Source organism: Centruroides vittatus, unplaced genomic scaffold, assembly GCF_030686945.1.
Source record: "Centruroides vittatus isolate TY-2023 unplaced genomic scaffold, ASM3068694v2 scaffold_384, whole genome shotgun sequence".
Classification (NCBI taxonomy): domain Eukaryota; kingdom Metazoa; phylum Arthropoda; class Arachnida; order Scorpiones; family Buthidae; genus Centruroides; species Centruroides vittatus.
In genome coordinates, this window is record NW_027122705.1 from 42779 (window position 1) to 69887 (window position 27109).

Here is a 27109-nt window from a genome sequence, read left to right on the forward strand (position 1 = left end):
AGATGTTAATTACTTATGATATCAGACAGAGCCAGCTTTTCTTAAGACTCAACTTTAATTTCTAAAAGATATTTCTTAAATTTAGAGTAGCCTTATTTCAGGTCTGATTTATTGCATACATTATCCAGCGGGCCTCCTTCTAGTCTTAAAATACCTTTTTTCTATTTATAACTTCTAATTCTAATTAATTATCCCTAGCAGAAGTTTCTGTAAAAAGAATCTAGAAACTCTCCAAGAAAGTTTAGTAGAGAGACGAAAAGAAGGCTTTTTTTAAGAAAAAACCTCTCTGTCTATGGAATGAAAATAATCTAGATTAGTTTTTTTTGAAGGATCTACCCTTCAGTCTGTAGTAAGAATGCACAAGAAATTCTTGAATATTAAAATATCAATTACCGAAAATAGGATAAATATGACATTAGAACAGATACAATGAATATGCTATTAAACAAAGAGAACAAGGCTAATATTTGTGTAATCCTGGGGTAACGCAAGTATTACACAGGACTAATGATCATATTAAGCTCAATCATTAGTCCTGTTTGTGTTAATTGTGTTCCTTTCATCTTTATCTTCTGTATATATATTTTTCCTTCTTGGTCTCATTGATGTATATTGTAGAAAGTTTAGGGATATATGTTTTATAGTTAACTTATCTATCACTTAAACCATAGAAGAATTCTTCCACATTTTGTGATCAAGGAAACGAGAGTAGTTTTAAGAAACTTTTATAACTTAGAATTAAACTTTTACTATTTTTATGGAATCTTCTGGATATACATACTGGCTAAGTAAATGAACAACTTCTCACTTGTCAAGAAGACAGAGAAAGATGTAATAAATGCTATCCTTGTAACTTCTATATTATTTTAAATCATTAATATAGATATACAGAGTATCTTAAAATAACTTCCAGATTCTGGGATACCCTGTATAATCCCCAGATTCTGTTGTTGTTACAGTGTCAAACAGTAGAACACAAAGCTACATTGTCTTCCTACTGTGGCATGACACCATTTATCATGTATAGTTTTTAAATTATGCTATTTTCATTTTCTATACTTCCCTTTCCTAGCCTATCAATTTCCCTTTTGTTCTTGATTTTCTTTTGTTTCTCAAGTTTGAGAAGTTTCCACCCTTGCCCTACTTCCGTGGGTGTGGGCATTAGACAATAGAGTGGAGAAGGCCCTGAGGGCAAACATCAGTGTAGTCAAGACTTTTTGGTCAAGTTTCTAAGGAAATCAGATGTGCAGAGGACGGGTGCTGGTAAAAACATAGGTTATAAGGTAGTTTTAAGTGCAGCTGATCTTTGTATATACTTTCGTGATTTGAACCCCATGTGTGTGAATCCTGAAAAGTGGTTGGGAAAATCCTTTTGTGTAACGATCTTGATTGTACTATACTGTTGTATAAAAGTATTCACTAACAATGCATCAGAGTTGGGACCTGATCTTTTGTGTTCATATTGTATAAAATAAACTTTTGTTCTTTATGTTATACCTGTTTCTTATTCTCGTCGCACTGAACACTACACTAAACTACAGTTCATCATCAACAGGCTTGCTTCTAACCTTGTGGAGAGTGTAATGCAGTGGTTTCCAACCTTTTTGTACCTGCGCCCCCCTTTAAAAAAAAATTGTTGCTCCCCCTTAATTTTTCTAACAATCTAATTTCATAAATACTCAAAGCGCGCTCAGCTCCAAACGCAAAAGCGAGATGTTCTCGTTCCAGCAAGAGTATGGATGGATGTTTTAGCATTTGTACCCGAAAAATTTGCGGCGAGGATTGTGGATTACGTATACGTATTTTGCTGATTCATTTTTTTGACACCTATTCAACTTTTTTGGTTTGTATTCGAAAATGATATTTTGGAAACAGCTGCATGCCCCCCTTGCAACAGTCTCGCGCCCCCTAGGGGCGCGCCCCACAGGTTGGAAACCACTGGTGTAATGTATCAACAACCCTGTATATACAGATTGTTTCAAAAACATACCAAACTTCAGGAAGCTATAGAGGACACCAAAACAATCCCTTTTTGTTAATAGACTGTGGCTGTACGCCATATGTATATAGTAATCATATATTTGTATTTTATAATTTTATTCTTGTTTCCATTCCTCTTTCTTAGTTTTCCCCTTTGTTCTTTTGTCTGTTCTACGTGGAATTTTCCTATTCAAACTTCCTTTCCATATATGGTTATAGAAAATCTTCAGAACAATAAGAGGACATGCAGCCCTGAGGGCAAAAGAGGGAATTGAGGTTTGGACTGTGGCGTGAATGGACGTGTGTGACAACCCTTCCGGTATGTTTTAGCATCATACGGAGGAAATGAGGGACATGAGATGTCGAGTAGAATATTACTGATAAGTTATTGAAGGACTTACAGATATACTGTGCTTGTTACAGTGTAGTGAGTAATTTAACAAATAGAGAACAGGATGTCCCGATATACAACTTGAGGACAGGGCCGTGCCATAGATTTTCTCAGTGTGATGCAAGTCTTCGAAATGCCGCCCTTAAATGTTTTTCTTTAAAATAACCTTCGATTGTGATTTTAAAAAACTGCACAAAATGTACGAATACTATTTTTATTTTGAAGATATAAACTACTTTAAAATAATGATATCAAGTATCAACCAACTACAACAATATACTACAGTTTTACCCTTCTGACTTTAGCAGATTCGTTAATTAGGGATGTGTAATCTACAGTGGCAGCCAATGTAGATTCAATAGAAATTAATGATAGATATTCTAAGTTTTGTTTGGCTTATTGAACTTCTTAAGTGGTGTTTTATTAATCTTAATTTAAAAAAACTTTTTCCCCACTAGCTACAGAGACGGGCAGTGTTAATAAAATTCTCAGAGCTACAACAGTATTCGGATACAAAGTAATTAAGTTATTTTGGCACAAATTATTTAAAACAGCCAAAGGTTTCACAGAATATGGTAGCATTCGGGATATATCATGTGATTCTTCTCGAAGATCATTTGCATTTATATCTGATTCATTTTCGACCGAAAGTATCGGCTGGAGACAGATACAATAATTTTCTAGTGTTTTCTCATCTAAATCCTCGAGTTTTAAAATGTCATATAAAAACTGAAAATTTTTGCTACGGGTTTCCAGAAGCGTGAATCGTTCATTCGGAGAATTAAGGGTAATGTCCAGAATATAGCTGAAAAAAGTTTATTTTAAATTTACTCTCTTCTGTTAAGGGTTCATTGATAGCTTCTTCATAGTCAAATTGATGCTTTTTTCCTTCAGGCTCTAACTTCAGTTTCAGCAGGAAATTCTGTAATGCATTCGAGATTCTCTGCAATCTCATTAGCAACAATTTTCATCCCATCGTATCCGGATTGTCTATAACTTTTCACTTTTTGTATGGTTTCTGATAACATCTTTACACGGTCTGACAAATTTATAGTTACAGATTACAATAGCTTTGAGACTGAATTTATTTCAAATAAAATATCATGCTAGAGAAGTACACTGCATATAAACTTTCAATTTTTTATATTTTTTGCGAACTTTCTTGTTTTAACTTTAGTTTCTGCATTTCTGTTGACGTCTTCTATTATTTGGAATAATGCATCGTAGATTTCACAAAGTTAAAATCGTAAAAGTTTTAACGCATCTATTCTGCTTGACCACCAAGTAGCACTCAATGGTTTTAAAGTTAATTGTGAAACATATTTTTTTAGCAGTTCCCAACACTTTGTAGAACCAGAAAAAAAGTGTAAAGTTCTTGTATAATAGAAAAAAAAACGTTATTGTTTCTGTAGAAGACGCTGCATCATTCATAACTAGGTATACAAAATGACATGCGCAGGGCACATAAAACACCTCAGATATTTTTCAAGTATTCTATTTTGTACACCCTTTCTTACTCTTCATATTAGCTCCATTGTCATATGTGTTAACAGAGCAATTTATCCAATAATGGCACAACTTAAGGTGTCAAATGAACACTGTGTTCAGGAAGTTAAAGAAAAATGTGGTGACGACATTTTATGGTCATTTTCTTAATTTTTTTCTTGATTCATTAATATAATAATAGCTGCAGCAACCAATTTTCTTGTTGTGCCCATGGGAGCATACTGTCTTGTTCTTCATTGATAGCAATGGTACCTGAACTGGCAGACATGTGCAGGGCTCGTTCATGACAACATGTGATTAGAGATCCTTTGCCCATCAAGATTGAAATCTGAAGTTATTTGTGAGATTGTGGCCTCTGTTTGCTTGCACAATTCTACCGATCCTCCAACCTCTCTCATCAACAAAAGATTTTCTTCCACAGGAGTGCCAATGACTGGATGTTTTCTCTTTGTTGTACCATTGCACCATTCTCAATACCTCTTTGAAACTACAATGCTTGAAAAGCTCAGGAGAGCTAACATTTTAGAAATGCTTTGTCCAGCATGTCTTGCACACACTATCTTGTCACAGTGTAGACTTGTCTAGCTGTGACAAGTTCTGCCACTTTGGGTAAATTTCATTTCAGAAATGTTTAAAAATTCCTATATTTTTTAAAACCATGGCATTTTTTGTTCCTCTCACTGTACTCTTTTAACAAAACAAAATCTACAATTCTAGAAACATTTCTTATTATTAAATTAATAGCAAATTTTCCTCTGTGTTCTACTTGTGATCTTTACCTTCACTTCACATTTTAGTACACATGCTGAATAAAATGCTACATGCAGTGTAAAATCTATTTGAACAAACAAGTAGAGCTAGACAAGTATACACTAGTGTCCTATCACAACAGCAACATGACATGATTTTACTTTGCTGCTTTAAATCTCAATAGAGTTACTCTACCACCACTCTAGTGAGAGCAATTCAAACCACATGTACTGTACACAATTCAAATATAGTGTACAGTACATGTGGTTACAGTTTAGTCTTGTTAAAGAATAGGAAATCTAGTCAGAATTTTCTCTACAGTGCACACAAACATAGTTTAACAGTGCTGACATATGTTTCACCCCATCAAAAAGATTCCAATTGATGGCATATACAAGCAAGATTATGGTCACTATTTTTTAGGACATCATTCATTTGGATGTTTTTACCTTACTGTGTCACTGTGACTAGTACTTAAAACTGTCAGGTTGTTGAAGGTGTGAAGAAGGCACTGTGGAGGAAGCAGCCTGATTTCATCACAAAAGGCATCCTGTTATTTGCAGGACAGTGCACAATCCCATATATTCCACTTCCAGTGCAAAATACAGGAATTCAACTGGGTAACTGCCATATCTCCTTTTCAGTCTGGATCTTCTCTTAATAACTTTCATCTTTTTGGAGCCCTAAAAGTCTTTCTAGCGTGAACATTTCTCCAGTGATGATGTTCAAGAGGCCGTCCAATCTTATTTCAGACATGCTGACAAAATCTTGTATGCTGCTGATATCCAGGTATTGCCAAACCCTGGAATAAATGTGTTTTTGTATCACCAGATTATATAGAGAAGAAAATATAGCTTTGTTCTTTCTTGTGTCTATTCTGTTAAAAGTCTCTATTTCATTGAAATGATTTTTATAACAGATATTAAACTAGGATTGGTAGTAGTACCGTTTCCTGCTAATATATTTTCTTATTAATTTCTTTAAACTGTCAAACATATTTAACTGTTAATTCTATATTTAGAATAATGGAATAATAGAGGGTAATCCATTTGGGTGGGTAAAATTTGAAAACTATCATAATAAACACATTAGTTGTGTGAATTTAAAATTATGTCACAACAGCAAGGTATGGAAGCAGTTTCATTGGGTAGTTTTGTCATATGACAAAAGTGAAAAACTTGGAGTTAACTCTGCCACACACAATGTGTCAACACGTTGTTTCACATTACCTGAAAATGTACCTGTATTGCTTACAGCATGTACTGTACTGTACAAGTATAATGCTTGTACAGTACATGCTATAAGCAATATAGGTACATTTTCTGATGATTTCAAACAATGCATTAACATGCTGTGTGTGATAGAGTGACTCTAACTCCAAGGACTCTATCATATACAGCATAATCTGTTCGACTGGATGTTGCTTTTCAGAGATTAGTAAAAACTGGTTAGACTTGATTAACTAGTTATGTAACAAAGGAACAAACATTACACAAAAGATAACACTGTCTTGACTCACAGAAGGTCAGTGTTGGAAAGGGGAGAGTAAAACGAGGTCATTGTCATCAACAGTTCTCCGAGGGGTGAACAGCGCCACCAACCTTTTATTACGTAATGGGAAAAATATTTACAAAAACACCACTGCAACACAATGCATTGTACTATTGATGTCATATAATATTTAACAATGACTTCAATTGCTGATTCCAACATAATCATCATAGATTTTTCCTTGGACTATGCACCAATGCAGCAGAAACACAGGCTTCTTTCTCAGAATCTCACTTATGACAACTAGAATAGCTATGCAATTGACCCTATTTTTTCATATTAGTGATACAAGCACATTATTCAATTATACTTAGATGCCTTCCCAAAACCATAAACGTGACAAAATTTATGTTTAACAGCCATCACACTCTCAAACTGTGCAAACCAAATTACACATTTGTTCCATGGTTTGTGCCATTTCCACTTTTGTCATGTGACAAAACTATCCAATGAAATTCCTACCTTACCTTGCTGTTGTGGCAAAATTTGAATTCCATACAACTAATGTGTTTATTATGACACAGTTTTCAAATTATCCTATCCAAAACAAATCACCTTGTATTTCTGTCATTTGTTCCAGCTGCTTTCATTCCAGAATTGCTGAAAATATTACTGAATTTCTTTTACCTTTTCTTAGTCTTTTGTAATTCTAATGTTCTTTCACATCAAAAGCAGCTTAATTATTCGTGTCACCTCTATCAGACAAAATCTAAAATCAGAAATTTCTTAAAAGTAACAAGAAGGGAAACTGTGTAGGTTCTATGCCTTAATGCAATGTTTTTTAACCTTTTTCTAATAGTGGCACCCCAATCTGGTAATTTTTTCTTGTAGCACCCCTACTTCTTTATCAATAGAGTTATTCCACTATTTTGTACTTTTAGTAATGTAAGTATTATGGTGCTGCTCAGACTATATTTTGTAGACCTGGTTGAAAACCGCTGCCTTAGCGGGTGAGGAATAAAGCATATCTATTTGTAAAAAAGTAATGAAAACACCTAGATTTTGAAGTCTTAACAAAAGAAAGCACAAGTTACAGATTTCATTTTTCATGTGTAAAAATGAATGTGTCAGAACTATCCAATATCATTCTATACGGAGGTGCAAAAGTAGGTATACAGTTGATATTATGGAAAAAAAACATACAGAAAGAAAATAGTGAAAAAAACATTTATTTTTATGTACAAATTAAATCACAAATAAGGAATACGAACTAATAAAAGATAATAAAAATAATAATAATGAACACCAAATGTTTGTATTTCTCAGATTCTCAACTGTATACCTACTTTTGCATTCCATGTATATACTATGTATATATTATTTTATATGTGGGTTAACTTTATGTTCATTTTGACTTGTTGATGAATGCTTTGTTAATCGAAAAACTCAAAATTCTTACTATCTTAATCTCATAATGTGAAAATTCACTTATTGAATCCAGCTGGCAGAGAGGATGATAAGCAGTCGTCACATCCTTCCCATGGATCTGTCAGTTATACAAAGGTAAGAAGAGATTAACTAAATTTAAGCCTGGAATATCTGTACAGTGTGATCAGAAATATGGCCTTTTAGTTCATTCTCTCAAAATGTAATATTAATCTTGAAATCCTGAGATTAATGTCTTCTACTTTCGAGATTTTGAAAACAACATTTTGAATGGAATCTGAAGATTTAAGATTCCAGGACTGCAATCATGTCTAACATTGGGGGAAGATACATCTTTGACAACAATGGTATGCTAAATAGATGTTGCCTCTCTCTGTTTGTAGGAGGCACCCTGACTGTTCAAGCATTACAGGGACTAGATCTTCAACTTTCTATGTAAAATTTTTTCAGGGAGATGCTGTATATCATTCTTTTTTATAAAAGGTTTATCTATATAAGTTTCAGTCATTGATTTCTTTGGTCAATGAATGATATTTGAAGAATGGACTCCACACCAAACATCTGTAGTACTCTAGGAAAAGGTACTGCCATTTTTCAGTCTTTTACCAACTGTTTTTAAGCAAGATTCTGCTCTTGTTAATGAATAAAATTTATTTTATGCAGAATTTATTGATATAACTCATCATTTTTGATGATTATTGGTCTTCAGAAGCAACCATATTCTTTATTGATCTTCTGCATAACTGTTATTTCAATCAGGAATCTGCCTTATAATTGTCAAAATAAAGATTCATTGCTATGTTTAACTGTAAATGCTTGTGTAAATTTATAATAAATTACTTTTAATATACAATATAAATCTTTCTTTAATCTGATTTGTATATTGATTGAATCATAAGAAGAAAAATTTTTTAAATTATGATTTATATTAAGGTTATTTTAATTCAGAATTAATGATTTTTTTAATAAAACATTTGTAAATGTAGATATTGGGTGAGCAAATGAAAATAGAATTTGTGCTATTTCTTGTAAGTTCTGCTTTCATTTGATCACTGGGTATAATGCACATTATATCTTAAGTTAATAAAGTGTAGCACTGTCTATTTAATGATGGAGTAAATAAAATCTTTCAGAAAATAAAAAGCTTTAGCGTTAAGGAAATTTTCTACAAACTATTTAAAAATGTTTTAGAAGTAATTACTGAGTTTAATGTACATCCTAATGTCTACCCACGTACTGGGGACACTCACTACCTCTGCCCTCCTTGTCCAAAGAATTGTCTTTCTCTGAATTGCTTGTTTCATCTGATTTCAAGTTGTTCGTATGCCTCATCTGACTGCAATCCATTACGTAATTCTGATATTCGGTGCCACTGAAATAAAAATTATTAACATATTAGATTATGTGAAATGAGCTCCTCATCTTAAATAAAATACAACAAATTTTTAATAAAAAGATTTTTTTTCATCAAATACAGTCGACTCCACATAAGTCGACACCCAGATAACTCGTTACTCGTCGGTTACATAGTAAATTTTTTGTGGTCCTGGCCGACTTACATAGGCATTAATGTTATTAATCTTAAAAAACTCGGTTTACTCGACATTGTTTAACTCGTCACCACTGGATAAATCAACATACTTTTTCTGTTTCACACTTTTTAGAATTCTGATAAGTCGACTCCCCCCCTGAAAAATGAGTTTACACCACACAGCCTATTGTACGGTGTGAACTCATTTTTTCAGGAGGGGAGTCGACTTATCAGCTGTCAAAAAAGTGTAAAACAGAAAAAGTATGTTGATTTATCCAGTGGTGACAAATTAAACGATGTCAAGTAAACTGAGTTTTTTAACATTAATAACATTATTGCCTATGTAAGTCGGCCGGGACCACAGAAAATTGACTAATTAACCTACGGTGATGTGTTATCCAGGTGTCGACTTATGTGGAGTCGACTGTAATAATATTTTGAAGTTACATAGAACATGGTATATATATATATATATATGTAAACATCTCAATACCTGATATTATCAGTTAATGCCAAACGACACTGTGATGCATCAGGCTATTTATTGGCTACACGTCTAACATCTACTTCTAGTAACAAATTACGGCATAACAAATTATGGCACTTAAAATTTAATTAAGGATGTAGCTGATAAATAGCCTGATGCATTATGGTATCATTTGGCGTTAACAAGTGTATCTTTGAATTTTTATATCAATAGGAATCTTATCAATGGTGGGCACACGAGGTGTTTGGAATGTTTATAAGCTGAACATCTGTTTCTAGTTACATCAATATTTAGAAAAATAATAATATAAATGATAAGAATTGTAACTGATCCAGTGATTCACCAGAATTCATTGCCTGTATTCATAATTTAATTTGTGAATATATGAGGGTTCATTGGAAAAGCAAAGACCAGTACTGAACATTGAAAAGATGAATATGTATTATGTTGAAATTATGCCTGTATGATCAACATCGTACTTACAGCTAGTGGACAGGCTTCTGTCCTGCGTCTGCATCTCACAGATGTGTAGAAACAGCTGCTGAAAATGGTGACATGATCTTGAAAGTTTGTGGTATTGTTTCACCAAATACCCATCTGTGACAAAAATTCATCAGCAATAGAAAGAGACCCATATATCTTTCTAAAGGTATAGCAGTTTTGCATGACAATGCATGGCCTGGTGCAGTTGCACAGACAAAGAACTTGCTGAAATTTTGACAACAGTATGAGGATCATCCACCATACTGTCCAGATTTGGCTCCAAGATATTTTCACATATATGGACTTTAAAAAAAAAAGGCATCAAAGTAGCAGCCAATTTAGGTGTTATGGAAGTGCAGGAAGTCATGAGAAAATGGTGCAAAGCCCACATTATTTGCTTATGGCATACAAAAATTGCTTTCATGTAATGGCAAGTGCTTGAATTATCTGGGAGACTACATGGGAAATTGTTTTGTATGCTTGTTTGAATGAACTAAAGTGTAATTAATCTTTGTAATTTAAATCTCTGATACGACAACAGATTTTTAATTTCAGTATATCCTGATTTCTATTATGAATACTGTGCAAGTCTACCATGTAAAATATGTGTCTCATAAAGTAACAGTAAATAAATTTTATTTACTTTTGTTAAAATATTATCTTCTATCCTTTTATGTCTGCAAAATTGTCAATAATACTGTGGTTTCTTTAAAAGGAAAAGAAAACCACAGTATATTATATATTAAATCATTCATTTTACATTTAGGCTAATCTAATTTCTTTTCTTTATTTGTTTTTTTCCTTAAAATTCACTTCTTTTCCTTTTTTAATCCATTCTGGGATTTAGTACCAGCCTGACATGAATGGTCATTATTAGTCAATAGAATATGTAAAGAGGAAAGAAGATTTATAAAGGAAAAAGAACAAAAAATAAAAAGTTATTTTTCTTGTGTTTGTCAAGTGTACCCCTGCAGTTTGTCAAGTGTTTGTCAATGCATTCCCCTAAGATATTTAAACATATTAAGGGGAATGCACATGTGTATGGTATCTGAAATCTATTACCATTCAATTTATATTCGAATGTTAACTGCCAGCTTGTTTTGAATAAAAATGAATCCTGAGAAAGAGCCCAGAAGGGGGTACAAAAATGTTCACAAGTTTTAATCGTAGGTACACCGGTCAACCAGTTAATGTGAGTCACACTGTTTATATTCATCCTGGTGTGTAGTGCAGTTAAGTATTAAGGTAGGAAGTATATCTTTTATATATTTGCAAGAACAACAAAGCTGTATTATTATAAATGACTGCATTTTCAAGTCCAACCTTTGCTTCCTTTTTTTATATTGTGAAATGGAACTTTAATGATTATTTATTTTTCTTAATCAAATTGGTTAATGCTTGTCTCGAACAACTTAAAACCAACAATATTATTAAAAGTTTTGTCTTTGAAAATTTTGTATTTTATCTGTTTAATGTCATTTCATCTGGGAAAGAGTTCCGTTTACCCATCCCTCGTTATACTATTTCGCTAGTATACAATTTCAACAATGACCGTATTAAATTATATTTTTAACATTTAAATACTTACCTTAAAACATAATTTACACATATGATACTCTGTTCTTCGGAACTTTTGTTGTTACATATAATCGTGGCGCAAGTCTGTATCCACGTATAGCCTCCGGTTTTATTCATCACACGATAATATTCGCTCATCACTTGACCTTTATGTATTACTAAAATTTTAAAACATAATTAGTTATATATATTTTTAGGAAAAGTATATTTAACTTTTATTATGAATATATTAAAATTTATTGTTACTGATTTTAATTTGAGACAGAATTGAGCTATACATAAAATATTTTACATAAACAGCAAAATATAAAGATAAATTTAATAATTTGAATAAAATGAGGAAAAAATTATAACATTTTCTGATTTTTTTTTCTTTTTTTTTGCAGAATAATTGTCTATTTTGTCTCATTATTTGTATCTTATAATAGCAATGTAAATAAATATTAATTGTATTTGTATTAAATACTCATCATTTGAATACTTACAGTCGATATGGCACTGCCTTAATTTCTGGACATCTTGGCCATGACAGAGTAAATACATATTTTTCCCAGTCATTTCTTCGGCCGTATAGTCTAATAATTCTGATACTCTATTATAATAAATAGAATTTGAAATTACAAGCTTTTTTCTTTAAAAGCAATTTTACCATAGATTTTCTTAACTCTTTTTGCCCTGTGGCAAAGAATGGAGTCTGATATATCTGGACAAACCACACCCAGAATCATTTCTGGAAATTTTTAACCCATCTGGATTCGTTCCTAGGTCCACAAGAGCAGCTAGCTGACACCTTAACCACCTGGCCATCCAGCTTAGGTTTTAAATTTTGTTTATTTTATAATTATTTAAAATTTTGACTTATATCATAAACTATTAATGAAAAATGTTGTTTTTATACATTTTCTTAGAAAGTGAAAGGAAAAAATATATTAAAAATTGTAAAAATGTATTTTAATTTTTTGTCACAACTCCTTTGAAGCTGGAACTGTCACAGAATTACACAACACCCTTAACACTCTTCCAGCAAGAAAATATTTTTATTCAAATAAGCATTTTAGGTCCGATTCGGGGGCCCAATTCGGGTTACCCACTACAAATGAAATATTTGCAGAGACTCTAAATTGGAACTTCGTATAAATTCCTTCTTTTGACGTCAAACCTTATAATTATTCAAATGATATATCAGAAAATGCATTTATTCAAATATAAATATTATTGTATAAAATAAAATACAGGACTCCTCACTTTACGACCGAGTTCTGTTCCGACAACTACGTCGTTAAGCAAATTGGTCGATAAGCGAGGAGCTTGTGCCGGGAATATAGGATTGTTGTAAAATTATACAAATTATGCAACAAACTTCAAATTTATTCGTAAAAAGACTATTATAGTACGCTGTTAGCCTATTATAGTACTATAAGACAATTATAGTATGCGCAAGCCACTTAGTGCGCATGTCACCATTTGCCACTGATCGACACTCAAGCTGAGAAAGGGGATTCCCCGAATTGCAGGTCGAAACTCGATTGATCGTAAGTGTGAGTGGTTGTTAAGCAGATAGGTCGTAAAGTGAGGAGTACCTGTATATTGATATTATATATGTGTTTATTGTATATTTAAATAAGTACATTCTCTGATAAACCTTGTAGTTATTCAAATGTTATGACATCAAAAGGAGAAAATTGTATAAAGTTTCAATTTAAAATTTTAGCAAATGTTCAACTTTTAACAGTTGAAGCTTGAGGCAGTCCCTGAATGCGGCCAAAAATGTTCATTTGAATGAATATCCAGAAGAATATGTGTAATTCTTTTGAGTTTTTATCAATGCCGAACAATGTTAAACCATAACATCAAATACACCTTTACTTTAGAAATCAAAATTTATTGAAAACATTCAGAAATTCCATTTATATTGGTATCAAAAATTATTATTAAACAAAGACAAGTAATAATAATAAGAAATACTTAAGGAAACCAATGGCAAAAAATCTTTGAGAAATGTTTTTGGTATTATTTTTCATTTTGCTAAAACATTTAAATTTAAATATCAAAAACTGATTTTATACAGTAAATAAAATAAATAAATAAATTAATTAATTAATCAAAACTCAAATAAAATTTTGAAGATAAGTTAAAAAAAAATACAAGTATACTTTTCTTCATATAAATACTAATATATCCTTTTCTTGCAATTAAAATTAAACGTTAATTTTTTCATGTTTTCCTTCAGCATTTCCAATATTAAAAATATCTGATTACATATGTTTTTTGTAATTAATTAAGTTAAATATATTATTTTTTATAAATCATATTCATAAATATACTTTAAGAGTTTGGAGGTACGACATATTATATGTCCGAAATAAACAAACAGAAACATACCTGGGCTCGCAGTGCACTATCCTAAAGTCGAAAGTTAATCTCGTGACAAACATGTCGCTTTCTAGGCGAACTTCGTTCATGGAAGGTGGTGGAAGAGCGATCGCCAAAGCCACCATTCCTATTATCACCGGTGGATTTTTTCTGTTGTGAGAAAACGAATACTGCGGCCGAAGATGAGTAAGGAGGAGAACGACCTGAAATTAAATTTTAACACTCAAGTTAACTGCATTTAATTAAATCTGATTCATTGATTATTAAAAATATTCAAATGTTTTATTTAAAGTTCATTAAAGTTGGTCATTTCCTAGTAAAAATATCTATCTTTCATCATGAAGTGGTTCTTTTTGGCAATACATTTTTAAAATTTAAAAAATAAGGATAAATATTTTAAGTATGTTTTCACCTTTTAATTGATATTTAAGACTTTCTTTTTCAAATACAAAAAAGGAAAAAATAGAAAATGTTTTTGATGAAAATGATCCAGTATCTTGCATTCTATAAATGGTAATGGCATAATTTAATTATAAAAAATCAAGTAATGTTTCAAATTTAAATATTTAATTAAATGACAAAAGTTATAGTCAAATCCGAGAAGCTGTCACCGTTCGACAAAAAGACTCTCTAGGCTTAATCCTTACATATTTAACAAATGACACTAGTCATTTGTTAAATATGTAAGGATTAAGCCTAGCATTATATAATGTTTTTTGCAAATGCCTCATCCCTCATAACTTGTCGTAATGATTTCTTGCATACCCACCCACATTTGCACTATTTAATTCGTGAACTGTCCTACGTTTTAACCAAAAAAGTAAATAAATTGTAGGAGCATTAATAACCATATAACTTTATTGCATTTACAAAATTTAGTTTTCAATCTCCTGAATTTAAAACTATAGAGAACTGTAAGGATTTTTAATAAGAACAACTTTCGCAACATATAAAATGAGTGGCAGAAATTAATGTTTAACACGTTCTGTTCTATATTCTAAGACAAAATTTCAATAACAAAATTAAAAATTCCACACCTAATATAAATCCACAAAAACACCTTAATTTGCATTATTTTGCAAAATTTATAGTATTGATAATGCAGAAGCAGGGCAGTGCACGCAAGAAAAGTTTCGGGGCTAAACCCCCACCGTTTGGAAAGAATTTTAAAATTAAATAAAATCTATGCACTGTGTTACACTATATACTTATGTTGTAAAAACTAAAATTATGTTATAAGAAAATAATATTTTTGAAAACAATACACTTTTAAAAATCTTGTACATCAGCGTGCAGAGAAGTACAATTATACTATTATTTATAAACATCAAAATAAGAAATATAGGACCTATAAAAATCTATGTTATGTGATTTAAATTACAGCTTTGTGCCACTTGACGACTAACCACGTGTATGGTAGAGGTCCCATAAGATTATAATGAAGCCAAAAAATTCTTAGCCACTAGTACCTTTTCTATGTTTAGATATGTAAATACTTATCATTGTGTTACATATAGCCTATATGAGTAGGAGACTATACCATATATAAGTTTGTCTAAGTATATTATGTGATGTTTGTTTAACAATGTATTTCTTGGAACTTAACCTCATCTTTAAGCAGCATGTACCCGTATATTAAATTAGAAAGAAACAAAGAAAAATATTTGATATTCACACATTAAATTCTGCTGAATGTGCTAAGGTTTATCATAATTAAATACACTCACAACGCCCGTAAATGAACGGGTTAAATTTGGTACTAGAGCTAGGCGTTTTAACCCGTTCATTTACAGCTGTTGCGAGTGTATTTACTTATATTATTGGGTTTCGTTGATGTATATTTGTTTATCATAATGTATATAAGTCAGATATTGCATGATGACATCACTGTGTAGTCAGTAACAAAATTGAAAAATACTTAAAATTTGTTTTTGTATCATTTTATTATATTATTTAATGGAAATGTATGGAAAACAGATTAGCCTTGAATTTTAGTAGACTGTGTGGAAAAATAATGTCTGTTAATGCTTATGTTATGATATTAATAAATTATTATTTATATGCAGTATATTAAAACTATATTAATATTTTATATTGTGTTTTTTACTGTTACATCATAATGAAATATTTTAAGTAATCATTTCCATTATGAAAAATAATACTAAAAAACCTCAAATTATATTTAACAATAATTATAGCATGAAAAACTACTGTAATATTGAAATAGTTGGCTGCAATTAAGTGTATTCTATTACATCAAAACATCAATAAAGAATAAAAATACCATTAAAATATTTTATTTTCATTTAACGTGATTAAATTAACTTTTTTAAATAGGAGAATATCAACTGTTATCCTAAAATTGAGAGCTCTGCATTTTAATTCTCAATTAACTTAATATAAAATTCATCTATTTTTCTAAAGATAATTTAATAGTCTGTAATTTCTTTCTGCAAAAGCATTTTTGTTTTCATTGGAGTCAGCAGCGCCGCTAGCTGTTTGAGCGCCCGTGTGCAATACCGATTATGCCACCCCTGTTTAACCACGACTACCTACGCCGAGCTTGCCGACAATACCAATTTGCCGCCCCCTGGACGTGCCGCCTGCATGTGGTACACGCCTTGCACGCCCGCTTACGGCGGGCCTGATTGGAGTTACTGTCATAAATCTGCTCTTTCGTAAACAATGCTACATTTAAGAATACTTAAAATTTTAAAAAAAGTGATTGTTACAATAATCTGTGATAAATTTAGAATTTTCAAATAAAATAATAATTAACTTGTTTGTTTAATTTATATTCTGTGAACTGTAATTATCCCATTTTTGTGCGTATAACCTGTAATGGCATATATCCCACAGAAAATTTTCAGAACAAAAACAAAACATTTACATAACCCACCTCACTGTATACCCTACACCTATGGAGTAGCCATTGCCAAACAGGCAAGAGTTCATAACTAATTTAAAATCAAAATTTAAAACACAGGTAATATATACAAAAATATAATAATTAACAAGTACTTTTGAGTTCTGTCATCTTCCCTTTGAGGTGTATGGATTCTCACAGATGAGGATGAAGTGTAAGGACAAGTGATTTTGCACGCCAAAAAAAAAAATAGAAATTGGTGTAGTTATTGCTTATGAAGAGTAGTTATAGTTTAATATTGGATATTGAAGTTATTTTCTTTTTTATTCTATTTAGTATTCTTGTCACACATGACATTATGTATCGCTTCTATCCAATTAGATTTACAAGATTTAGAATGAATGTTTAAATATTAAATACAACTGTTGATTTTAGACAATAATACACAGTTATTTTCCTGAATAAATTTCTGATAGTTGCTCTAGATTTATCACGCTTCTTATGTGTTTCCTTCCAGATGTATAAATGATTTATTTACTGTCTCCTCTAGCAGATAAGAATTTGTTTAAATTACTAGAAAAAACAAGATTACTACAGAGAAATTTATTTTTGAAGATAGTTCAAAAAAAAAAAAGACCAATTCTTAATGTTCAAAAACTTTCCAGAAGGATTCCATTAAAAAAAATAAAAATATTGAATCTTTAAACACTCACCAGTCATTTAGCGAACAGACACACACAATTGCCGAAACACAACATTCGTTTTACACAAAGAACACTCTCAAAATTTTCGGCCAATTCCTTCGGCCTTCTTCGGGAATACAGAAACTAAAATCCGTACCTTCGAAATTTAGAACAAAACGACGCAGTAAGAAATATACGCCATAAAATGCAATTTATAACAAAATACATTAAAAAATGAAATAGGACTAAGTAATCATATAAAAAAATATAATTAATAACAAAAAAAAAAATAGAAATGAACATTATTTATTATACAGACATATAAGCGTGCATATATAATATGAAAAATTAATGATTATATAGAAAAATTATAAATTATATTGAATGCATGCCATTTGAAACAAATAACAATTATAAAGATAAAAATAATATAAGAAAAATTTGGGTTATATAAGTGATTTTTTTTTTACCATAAATGTTAATTATATGCTAATTTTTTCATTTAATTCTTGTAGGATTCTATTGTTTAATTTATATCATTACATTATATTATTGCATTCGGAATAGTAATATTTTTCATTCGAAAAATATATTTGAATGAAAAATCACCTCACTTTCATGACAGCTTGCTCTTTTCTTTTTAGACATTTACATTAGATTACATTGATGTATACCACAAATGTAACCTATATTAGATTTAGTTATAGATAAGATTTTCTTCGAATGCTGTTCGTTCCTATTATTCAAATGAGGTTTATAAATATTTAACTGTAATCGGATTTCAAATATTTTTACATTCGTTGTAATTTGTAAGTTGAAATCAGAAAGTAACATGGCTAACACAAGTTTTATTACCTCAAAAATAAAATGAGATTATGTTTTATTGTCGGTATTTTTAATAAAATTAGAAAAAATATTCATTGAAAACCTTTCGTCTTTCTTGATACGAAGTACAAAACTGTTGTCCGAATGCACGATATACGTTATACAAACATTTCTATTTAATTAAACGCACATAGAAGCAAATACAGGTTCATACTTCTTAATGACATTTGACACGTATGGCAGAAATCACGTAAGGTTATAACGAACTGAAAACTTTGTAGCTGCCTGTACCTTTTCTATGTTTAGATATGATAATACTGGATTGATAATAATTTAAATTGTTCTTTCATCTCCAATAAGTATTGAATATTTATTTATTAAATGATAATCATAACAATGAACTCAAATATAACCAGAGGAAACAAGAATACTTAATGTTATCAAAGACAGAAAACAGTAAAATGAGAACACTGTTAGAAGAAGTGATTGTAGTGATACTTGATTGAATATCAAGAAATAAAAACAGACTAGGACCCATAAAAGATGGGAAGATAAAATCTGAAAATTTGCCAAGCTAACATGAATGAGAGTGATGGTGGACAGGTATAGACCCTTGGACTTGAGGTTTCATCCTGTAGACAATGGCATAGCTAGGATTTGTTCTGCCCGGGGCAATTTTCAAACTTACCACTCCCACAAAAAACACAATGTAATGCACATCAAACACACTTGGACAGAAAATAAAAAAGACGTAAGCCATAGGGAAAACCCATGAAAAAAATTAGGACACTGCTACCAATTTTTTATTAATTAAGCACAGCTAAGTGCTTAAACAGGAATGATGATCAATAAGGCCAAGGCTTTAAGGGAACTCAGTGCATATCATTATAGAAAATTTCTAACAACAAGCAGAGTTTTCATGGAAAAATAAAATGGTGTCTGGCATTTTCTATAATTTTATTATCCCAACCAAAAAAATTTCCTTTTTATTGCGACAGACCAAAATTACTGCTTGGAACAGACTGTTCTCCCTAGCTATGCTACTACCTGTAGAGGAATGAGAACAGTCGATAATGATGCTAAATCATGATAACAATAAATCTTCATATCATAACTTATAAAAGAATTTTCCAAATATAAATTATAATCTTATTACAGTACAGTGGTGTAGCGTGAGTGTCAGCCGCCCGGGACAGGAGAAAATTTCGCCGCCCCCTTATTTAGGTATTATTATTATTTATTGTGAAATTTTGCCGTCCCCTTAAAGTGCCGCCCAGGGCAGGTCGCCCCTGCCGCCCCACTACACTACGCCACTGTTACAGTATGTAAAATTTTTATTACATTTGGAATTTTGTGTATAAAAATTGGATGCTCTAGTAAAATGTCATTTATAATCATTTTTAACAGTAAAATGGTTTAAAATCATACAAATTAATGCCAATTGACGGGAAATGATATTGAATAGAAACAAATTGTTAGTCTTTTGCAATCATTTACTTTGTAGAAGAGAATGTCATCAAATTATCTCGGTATGTTTTCATATTTTTAATTCTAAATACATGCTATCAATTAATATCATTTGTAAATGATAAAATGGTATTTTCACTAGGGTATTAAGTTCAATCTGAAATGAGATTTAAGGAAATTAATAATGGCTTTAAATGTTTCAAAATTCTATGAATTTGGGATTATTCTATGTTATGATTTTTAAATGTCCATCCTTTATTCTTGAAGAAAAATACTAAACGATTGTACAGGTATCCCTCGTATAACATGGTAGATACGTTCCAAAAAAGTGAAGTATTATGCAAATCCATGAAATATGAAACAAAGGACTAATACAAATCATAGGGTTCCAAAAGTTACAAAAGTATACTATTCTCTTTTGTTACTAAGAGAAATATGTTTATTAATGCAATCGATAATTTATTTCCAATCAATAATTAATTAACAATCACAATTAAAAGTACTGTTAATATTAAGTTTAGTTAAATGAGGGCATTTTCTTTTTACAAAGTATCATCATCATCTGAGCTTTTTTGTTAATCTTGATCAGAAATATTGTGAGGTCCCCAAAACAGGTTGACATTAAACATTTATATTAGAAAATTGTTAAAGCAAAACTAGAAAAAAACCTCCATTGTTAAAAACCGATCAAAGATCGGATTAGTTGTGCTAGTCATATGAAACAATGACGAGAAAAAAATGCTATTGATGTAAACAGAACACAATAATTGTAAATGATTAATAATTGTAAACGAGCGTCCTCCAGTAGAGATGGACATTTGACAAGGCACTTGTATACAAATAATTAGAACATAGAAATTTTGGAAAGGGGAAAGGTTAATGACAAAAAGGAACATCGCGTCAGGTCGTTAAAATTATAAAACGTCACAGACTAGACAACAATGAGGGAAAAATATGAGCGTGAGTTCCAAAGTTCCATCAGCACTTTCTGCCCAGAGCTAATGGATGGTGTCAAGTAGATTCTTTGAAGCAGATCTTTCTTGTGACTCAAACAGAGGTTGTTTTTCGCTTAGGAACAGACATGGGACCAATCGGGGAGCAAGAAAGAAGGACATAGAGCCAATCAGGTGGATGAAAAGGGAGAAAACGGAGATTGAGAGGCCAGTTAAAAAAAGACATGACAGAGGACTCTCTGAGAGGCTTCAGAAGACACAAGATGTGTGCACCAACGTGTGTCAATCGAGAAGTCCGCCGACATCAGCCTACGAGTCTCCTCACCTGCCGCTGCCCTGGGGCTTACCTTTGAGCGACTTTAGGAAACACCCTCGAGACTTCGATCCTTTGACCTTCCATTGTTTAAAAAACTCTGTGCTTAGTGAAAGTTGTTTCATGTTTGAATAAATAGGTTTTTGTGAGATACTTGTCATCTGTGATTCCTCCGCCACACCCACATGCGAACGACCCTAGACCATCCTCTCAAAGGATTAACAATTCCCCCCCTAGAAGTTGGCTAACATACACTGGTGTCCGAGAAGTGGGATTTTAAGTCCCCAATCTCCACCAGGTCAGCGAACTTACAATATCAGCGACGTCTTCATTTTTTATTTTTATGGATGACATAATAAAAATGACATAATTTTCAAAAAGTGATTCTAACCATCCAATTCGTTACTCAGTGCCAATTGATGGATTTCTTGATTAACCTATAAACAAAAAAAATAAACTTGAACATACAACTGTTGAAAGGTCTAAGAATTTTTTATCTGAGAAGCCCAAGATGATTGCCATTAATCCCAAGTCCATACAGTTGAAGTTGGTCAGCCATGAGAATGGTAAATTGCCATTGTGTGATCTGGATGCAAAACTGAGAGAGACCTCACAATACTAGAAGACAGGTAGATACAAATCATGTGCAGATGGACACAGAAAATACTGCTGTACTGGTTGTATTGATAGAATACCAAATTTTAAATGAGTTTATTGTATTTTAATTGAATAAAATTGTCGATCTTAATGGGTTTCTGCTAGTAGATATTAAATGATACAAGTGGATTTGTCAATAGAACATGTGAAATCAATTCATTTATAGATATATTCAAATCATATAATTTTAAATGTTACAGGAGAAATACTTCAATGCTTTAATTAACTTTGTCATTTTACATCTGTACAATCAAGAAGAACTAACTAAAATAATTTGAAATTAATTAAAAAATCATTTAATGATTTTAATTGTTTTTAATTTAAGTAACTATATTTTCTGTCATACTTTTATCTACAAAAGAAAAAGGAAATTTCATATAAATATCTAAACTTCTCTAAGAAAAAAATTAAACATGTATTTTAATGAGCACAAGAATCAACTTAACTGTATACAGATTTGCAGAATTCTCTTCTGTTTCCACTCTACAGGCACTGTTAAATAATAATATAAGTACAGTGTTACCTCATACTTCGAAGGACTAACTTTGAATGGTCCAGAGTTTGAATGCTAAATTAGAGAGAAATTCGACCTGGTGTTTGAACAATGCTTCTACATTTGAACTGCATATGCAGTGAAAATGTGCTCACGGCATAAATATCATCTGTTGCACATCCCCAAGTTGTCTCTCTCTGTGAAAGTATCTCTTGCATTATGCTTGTTTTCAGTATGTTTTTGCTTTATTTTTGATGTGTCTGATTACATATATATACAAGGTGTGTCTTTTCAGACACACCTTGTATATATATGTTCAGTGAATGGTCTCATAAAATAAAGGAAACAAGAGATACAAACAAAATACTTTTACTGGCATTCAAAGTAATCGCCATTAGCGACAACACACATTTGACATCGGTTGTATAGCTGCTTGAAGCTGTGAGCAAACACTTCTTTCGGTATTGCTCGAAGCACCGTTGTCACACGTTGTTGGATCTGTGCAATGTCGGAAAAGCGTAGGCCTTTCAGGTGGGGAACAAGAAATCTGCAGGTGCCAGATCTGGAGAATATGAAGAGTGTTGATGAACTGTCACCTGGCGTGTAGCGAGGAAGTGCCATAATGTTCACGCATTGCTCCATTTCGCAGTGACACTCCTTCTCACACTGACTGCATTGCATTGTTTGCTGCACGCACTTCTGTTTAACTGTAATGATTTTGACACTAGGGGGCACTAGTTGGCAAGTCTCTCACTACGTCTGCGTGAGCGCAACATCCTAACCAGCACGGTTATTCAACTATGGGACCATTCACCAAACTTTTTCAGACGCACCTTGTATATATATATATATGGCAGATCTGGTGGTCATGTTTAAGATGTCAAAGTTGATCATTCTTAACAATAAGGAAGCAATAAAAGCAGCAAATATTGCTATTTCAAATGATATCAATTTATATCGATAATAGGGACTGAGAGTAAACATAAAAGTGAGATAACTAAATATATCTTTCACTACTGATAGAGAAGTGACCATCGATATTTTGAATGACAAAGAATACAAAGTGACAGATAATCTGACTAATAATTAATAACAATGTATTCCATTAACTCAATTAGAACATGTAATGTTACTAAAGGATTTGGATCCAACTTAAGATCAATTATATTTCTCTGTCTAGATAGTTTCTATTTTTCCATAATTGTACATGTATAAAAGTTTGTAAAAAATTCTCAAATAATCAAAAAGAATGAACTAGCCACTATGACTACTCAGCTGAATTAATCGATGCACCTTGACAGTGAGTAAAGTTTAAATAATGCTAACTTTTTCAATCCTCGTAATGGACAATATTCAGGTTTGGACAGTTGAAAGTATGTTATTTAAATTTCATCCACTGTTAAAGGTGCATTATGTAATCTAGTTACACAAGGATTCCAACATAGAGAGTTATGAGTGTAAAAATTTTTAATTAGTTATGATAATGCCTAGTCTTGCAAAAATATTTGAAAAGATTGTTATCAAAATTTCACGAATAGATCCTAATTAATGAAAACTCTACTAGTGATTTGCATGCTGGGGTATATCCTACTTCCAGTGGGTATGCCGAAAAGCTGTAATGGCTGCTCGATGCAGATGCCATCATTATTAATGCCATAATTATGTTAAGCATGGAGGAGAAAGAAATATTGATCAATATATTTTGTGATTTTCAATTAAAGGTAAATTTCAAGAATAAATTTAATTTTTAACTAGTTAACTAATTTATTAACTAATGCTGTTAACCAATAAAACAATTATAATCCTGCTGCCATTTACAACTATACACCGTACTGTACATATGTGGAAGAATGTTTACTTTACTTTACTTCACTTAAACCAGATAAAAATCTAGACCAGATTTTTGCCTTTATCTCACTGTAGTGCATAACACAGAGACACAGACTAAAACCTTTTACAGTGTTGTATACGATAGAGAACCAACTAACGTTTTCGACCTCCACCGAGGCCTTCTTCAGGTTGAGAACTAAAAGTCATCCCCACCAGACCGCCAGAATCGTGTTGCCCATAAAATAAACAACATATGTGTCGCGTTTCACCCCTTGATAGAATTTGAACGGTGCCGAGCAGAGGGGTGAAACGCGACACATATGTTGTTTATTTTATGGGCAACACGATTCTGGCGGTCTGGTGGGGATGACTTTTAGTTCTCAACCTGAAGAAGGCCTCGGTGGAGGCCGAAAACGTTAGTTGGTTCTCTATCATATACAACACTGTAAAAGGTTTTAGTCTGTGTCTCTGCAATTACTTAAGCAGTAAATGGACTACAAAACAATTTTCAAACTGTTTGCCTTTAGACGCAACCAAATTCTGTAATAATTCATAAAATTAGTCAATAATATGGCATCTGACCAATGCTGAATTTCCTTTCATTGTATCTCTGATGCACTCCTGAAGAATCTACAAACTTTATCTTTAGTTATCATCATATTGAAAAATCTGGGGAGTTTAAATAGTAGCTAGATGGAGACCATTTGATATTATCTCCTACCTTTTCCAGTCTATCGACCATGTTTATTGTTTTGCATAAGTATATAGTGTATTCCAACTATCCCTCTATCAAATCTCAAATGCAACTTGTTTCTAACAAATTGTTGAAAAAATAATTTCCTGCCATGATGTATACATGCCTCGTCCTGTATATTGTATTATATTCAAACCTAATTTTATATAAAATTACTATATTTGAAAACATGAGTGGATGAAAGTATTATATTACAAAATCTTGAGTAAATTGCTGTTCAAGTCATTATTATGTAATCATATAATGTAAATATATCCATGAAATAGCATCACAGAGAGTAGACCATTACAACTTAGTGCTATTTTATGTGAGATTTAGACACGTTACACCTTTATCCACGTGTCTTTAACAACAAATAACTCTAATATTAAAAGACAAGCTCTTTCTTTTGGCAAAAGTTAATAATTAAAATTTCAGTAATCCCTTGATTAATTGTATATTTGATTATCACAGGTTATAAATATGGTTATAAATTAATAATGAGTTTTGAATAATGTGAGCGAAAGCTTAGTGCAAGGTTCTATTTTTGAGGGTTGATTCATATTTTCAAGCTACCACCACATATTTGGCAAATGGCTTGAATAACAATGTATGCATAATAAACAGCAATCTGGTTTTGTAGGATGCATTAACTGTGTAAATCAAGGGATTACCGTAAACAGTGGTAGCCCTAGGAAAAATTTATTTTTGAGGCGCATTAAAAGAGCAATGGGAATAGAGTCGATTTTATTTAAGTCTACAATAATACAACATTTTAATATAGAATGGACAATAAAACACAATAAAGTAATTAAAATATACACAAAATTTTTACAATAAATTTGAAAGTTCAATAGAAGTACAGAAATTTACCTATGAAACTGCTTCCCTGCTTTTAGTAGCACCGATTTCATCGATTACTAAGGATGATCTAGCCACTGTGGTTACTCAACTTAATTAATGCACCTTTAACAGTGGTTAAATTTGAATAATGCAAATGTTTTCGCACCTGTCTATGCCCGAGGATGACTTATTAACTCGGTCAAAAATGCTTGCGTTATTCAAATTCAGTGAACTTATAATGGTGTGTTTTAACCAGTTTTATAGGGGAAAAATTCAATTCTGTATCAATATCTCTTTCAATGTATAAGAACAAAAGTGAAGAAATCTCTCTTGATACCTTACTGATTGGAAGTAGTCCGTGATCAATTTTAACTTTGAAATGATCATTCCGCAGATGCAACTTACTAATTTGATGATTTAACTACTAAAATATACCACCAAATTTGCAAGGATCCCGCAAGTGTGAAGCCCTAGGCACTACTTGATTTATGTAAGGATGTCCCTGACTGTAAATGTATTAAATTTGTTTGCAAAGCAACAGCTTGTCTCAGCTTAATCAAACAAGAAATTTTTGTATTTTAATTTAGTATAGTTTTCAAAAATAATACAACATTCCAGATTTAAAACAAGTGTAATTTAGTAATTGTAATTTTTAATTAAAAAAAATGTAAATGGATACAATTTTTAACATTTTCAAATGATGCTTATCTTTATAATACTTCCTAAAGGAGATTAAAAATTAACCAAATGCAACCTCACATCACGAACAAGCCATTGCCTACGGCATCATGTTTTCAAGGTTGCAATGTACAGGTTTAAAATTAAGTTTAAAAATATCAACTATAAAAAAAATGAATAAATAAAACAAAATATAATTATTTATATTAATGGCCTGACATTTACAAATAATTAACACAGTCATTAACTTAGCATAGTATTCCCCAAAATGTAAATATCACTGCCATCTTGACTAAGTATTTGTATATCGTAACCTTGAGAAGAGGTTGCTATAGGCAACAATTTGTTGATGTAAAAATAAAACTGTATTTGATTGATCTATATCCTAAATTTCAAATCTCTGATGATAAGCAGCCATTTATTATATTAGAAAATAAAGCATTTTATTATTACATGGAATAAAAAGCCAAAATGGATTATTAAAGAAGTATCGGCAAATAGAAATGCACATCAAAGTTTTAAAATATAGGAAGATTGAAAGAAATCAAAACAACACTAGAAAAATTCAAGATGGCGCAGTTTGGGTGGGGATACCATACATATTATGGACAACACGCAGACAGAAATGTTTGATTGTTCAACTTAAGGATCTTGAAATAAATCAAATCATCATTATTTCCAATGATAAAAATTATGATCTTCATCATTGGAGATAATCACAAAGTACTGTCCATTAATTACATGTACAGTCT

At 31.6% G+C, this 27109-nt stretch overlaps 1 protein-coding gene across 4 annotated transcripts in view; it reads right to left on the reverse strand.

Annotated features, from left to right (window-relative positions):
- LOC136988690 (protein trachealess-like) overlaps positions 1–27109 on the reverse strand; it is an 87866-nt gene that overhangs the window by 4846 nt on the left and 55911 nt on the right. For all 4 annotated transcript variants that reach the window (XM_067286623.1, XM_067286625.1, XM_067286626.1 and 1 more), the window contains exons 7-10: positions 14026–14219; positions 12129–12235; positions 11654–11801; positions 8818–8936 (exon numbers count right to left, since the gene is read on the reverse strand). In XM_067286623.1, the coding sequence (XP_067142724.1) occupies positions 8818–8936; positions 11654–11801; positions 12129–12235; positions 14026–14219 (568 nt within the window). The remainder of the gene's footprint in view (positions 1–8817; positions 8937–11653; positions 11802–12128; positions 12236–14025; positions 14220–27109) is intronic.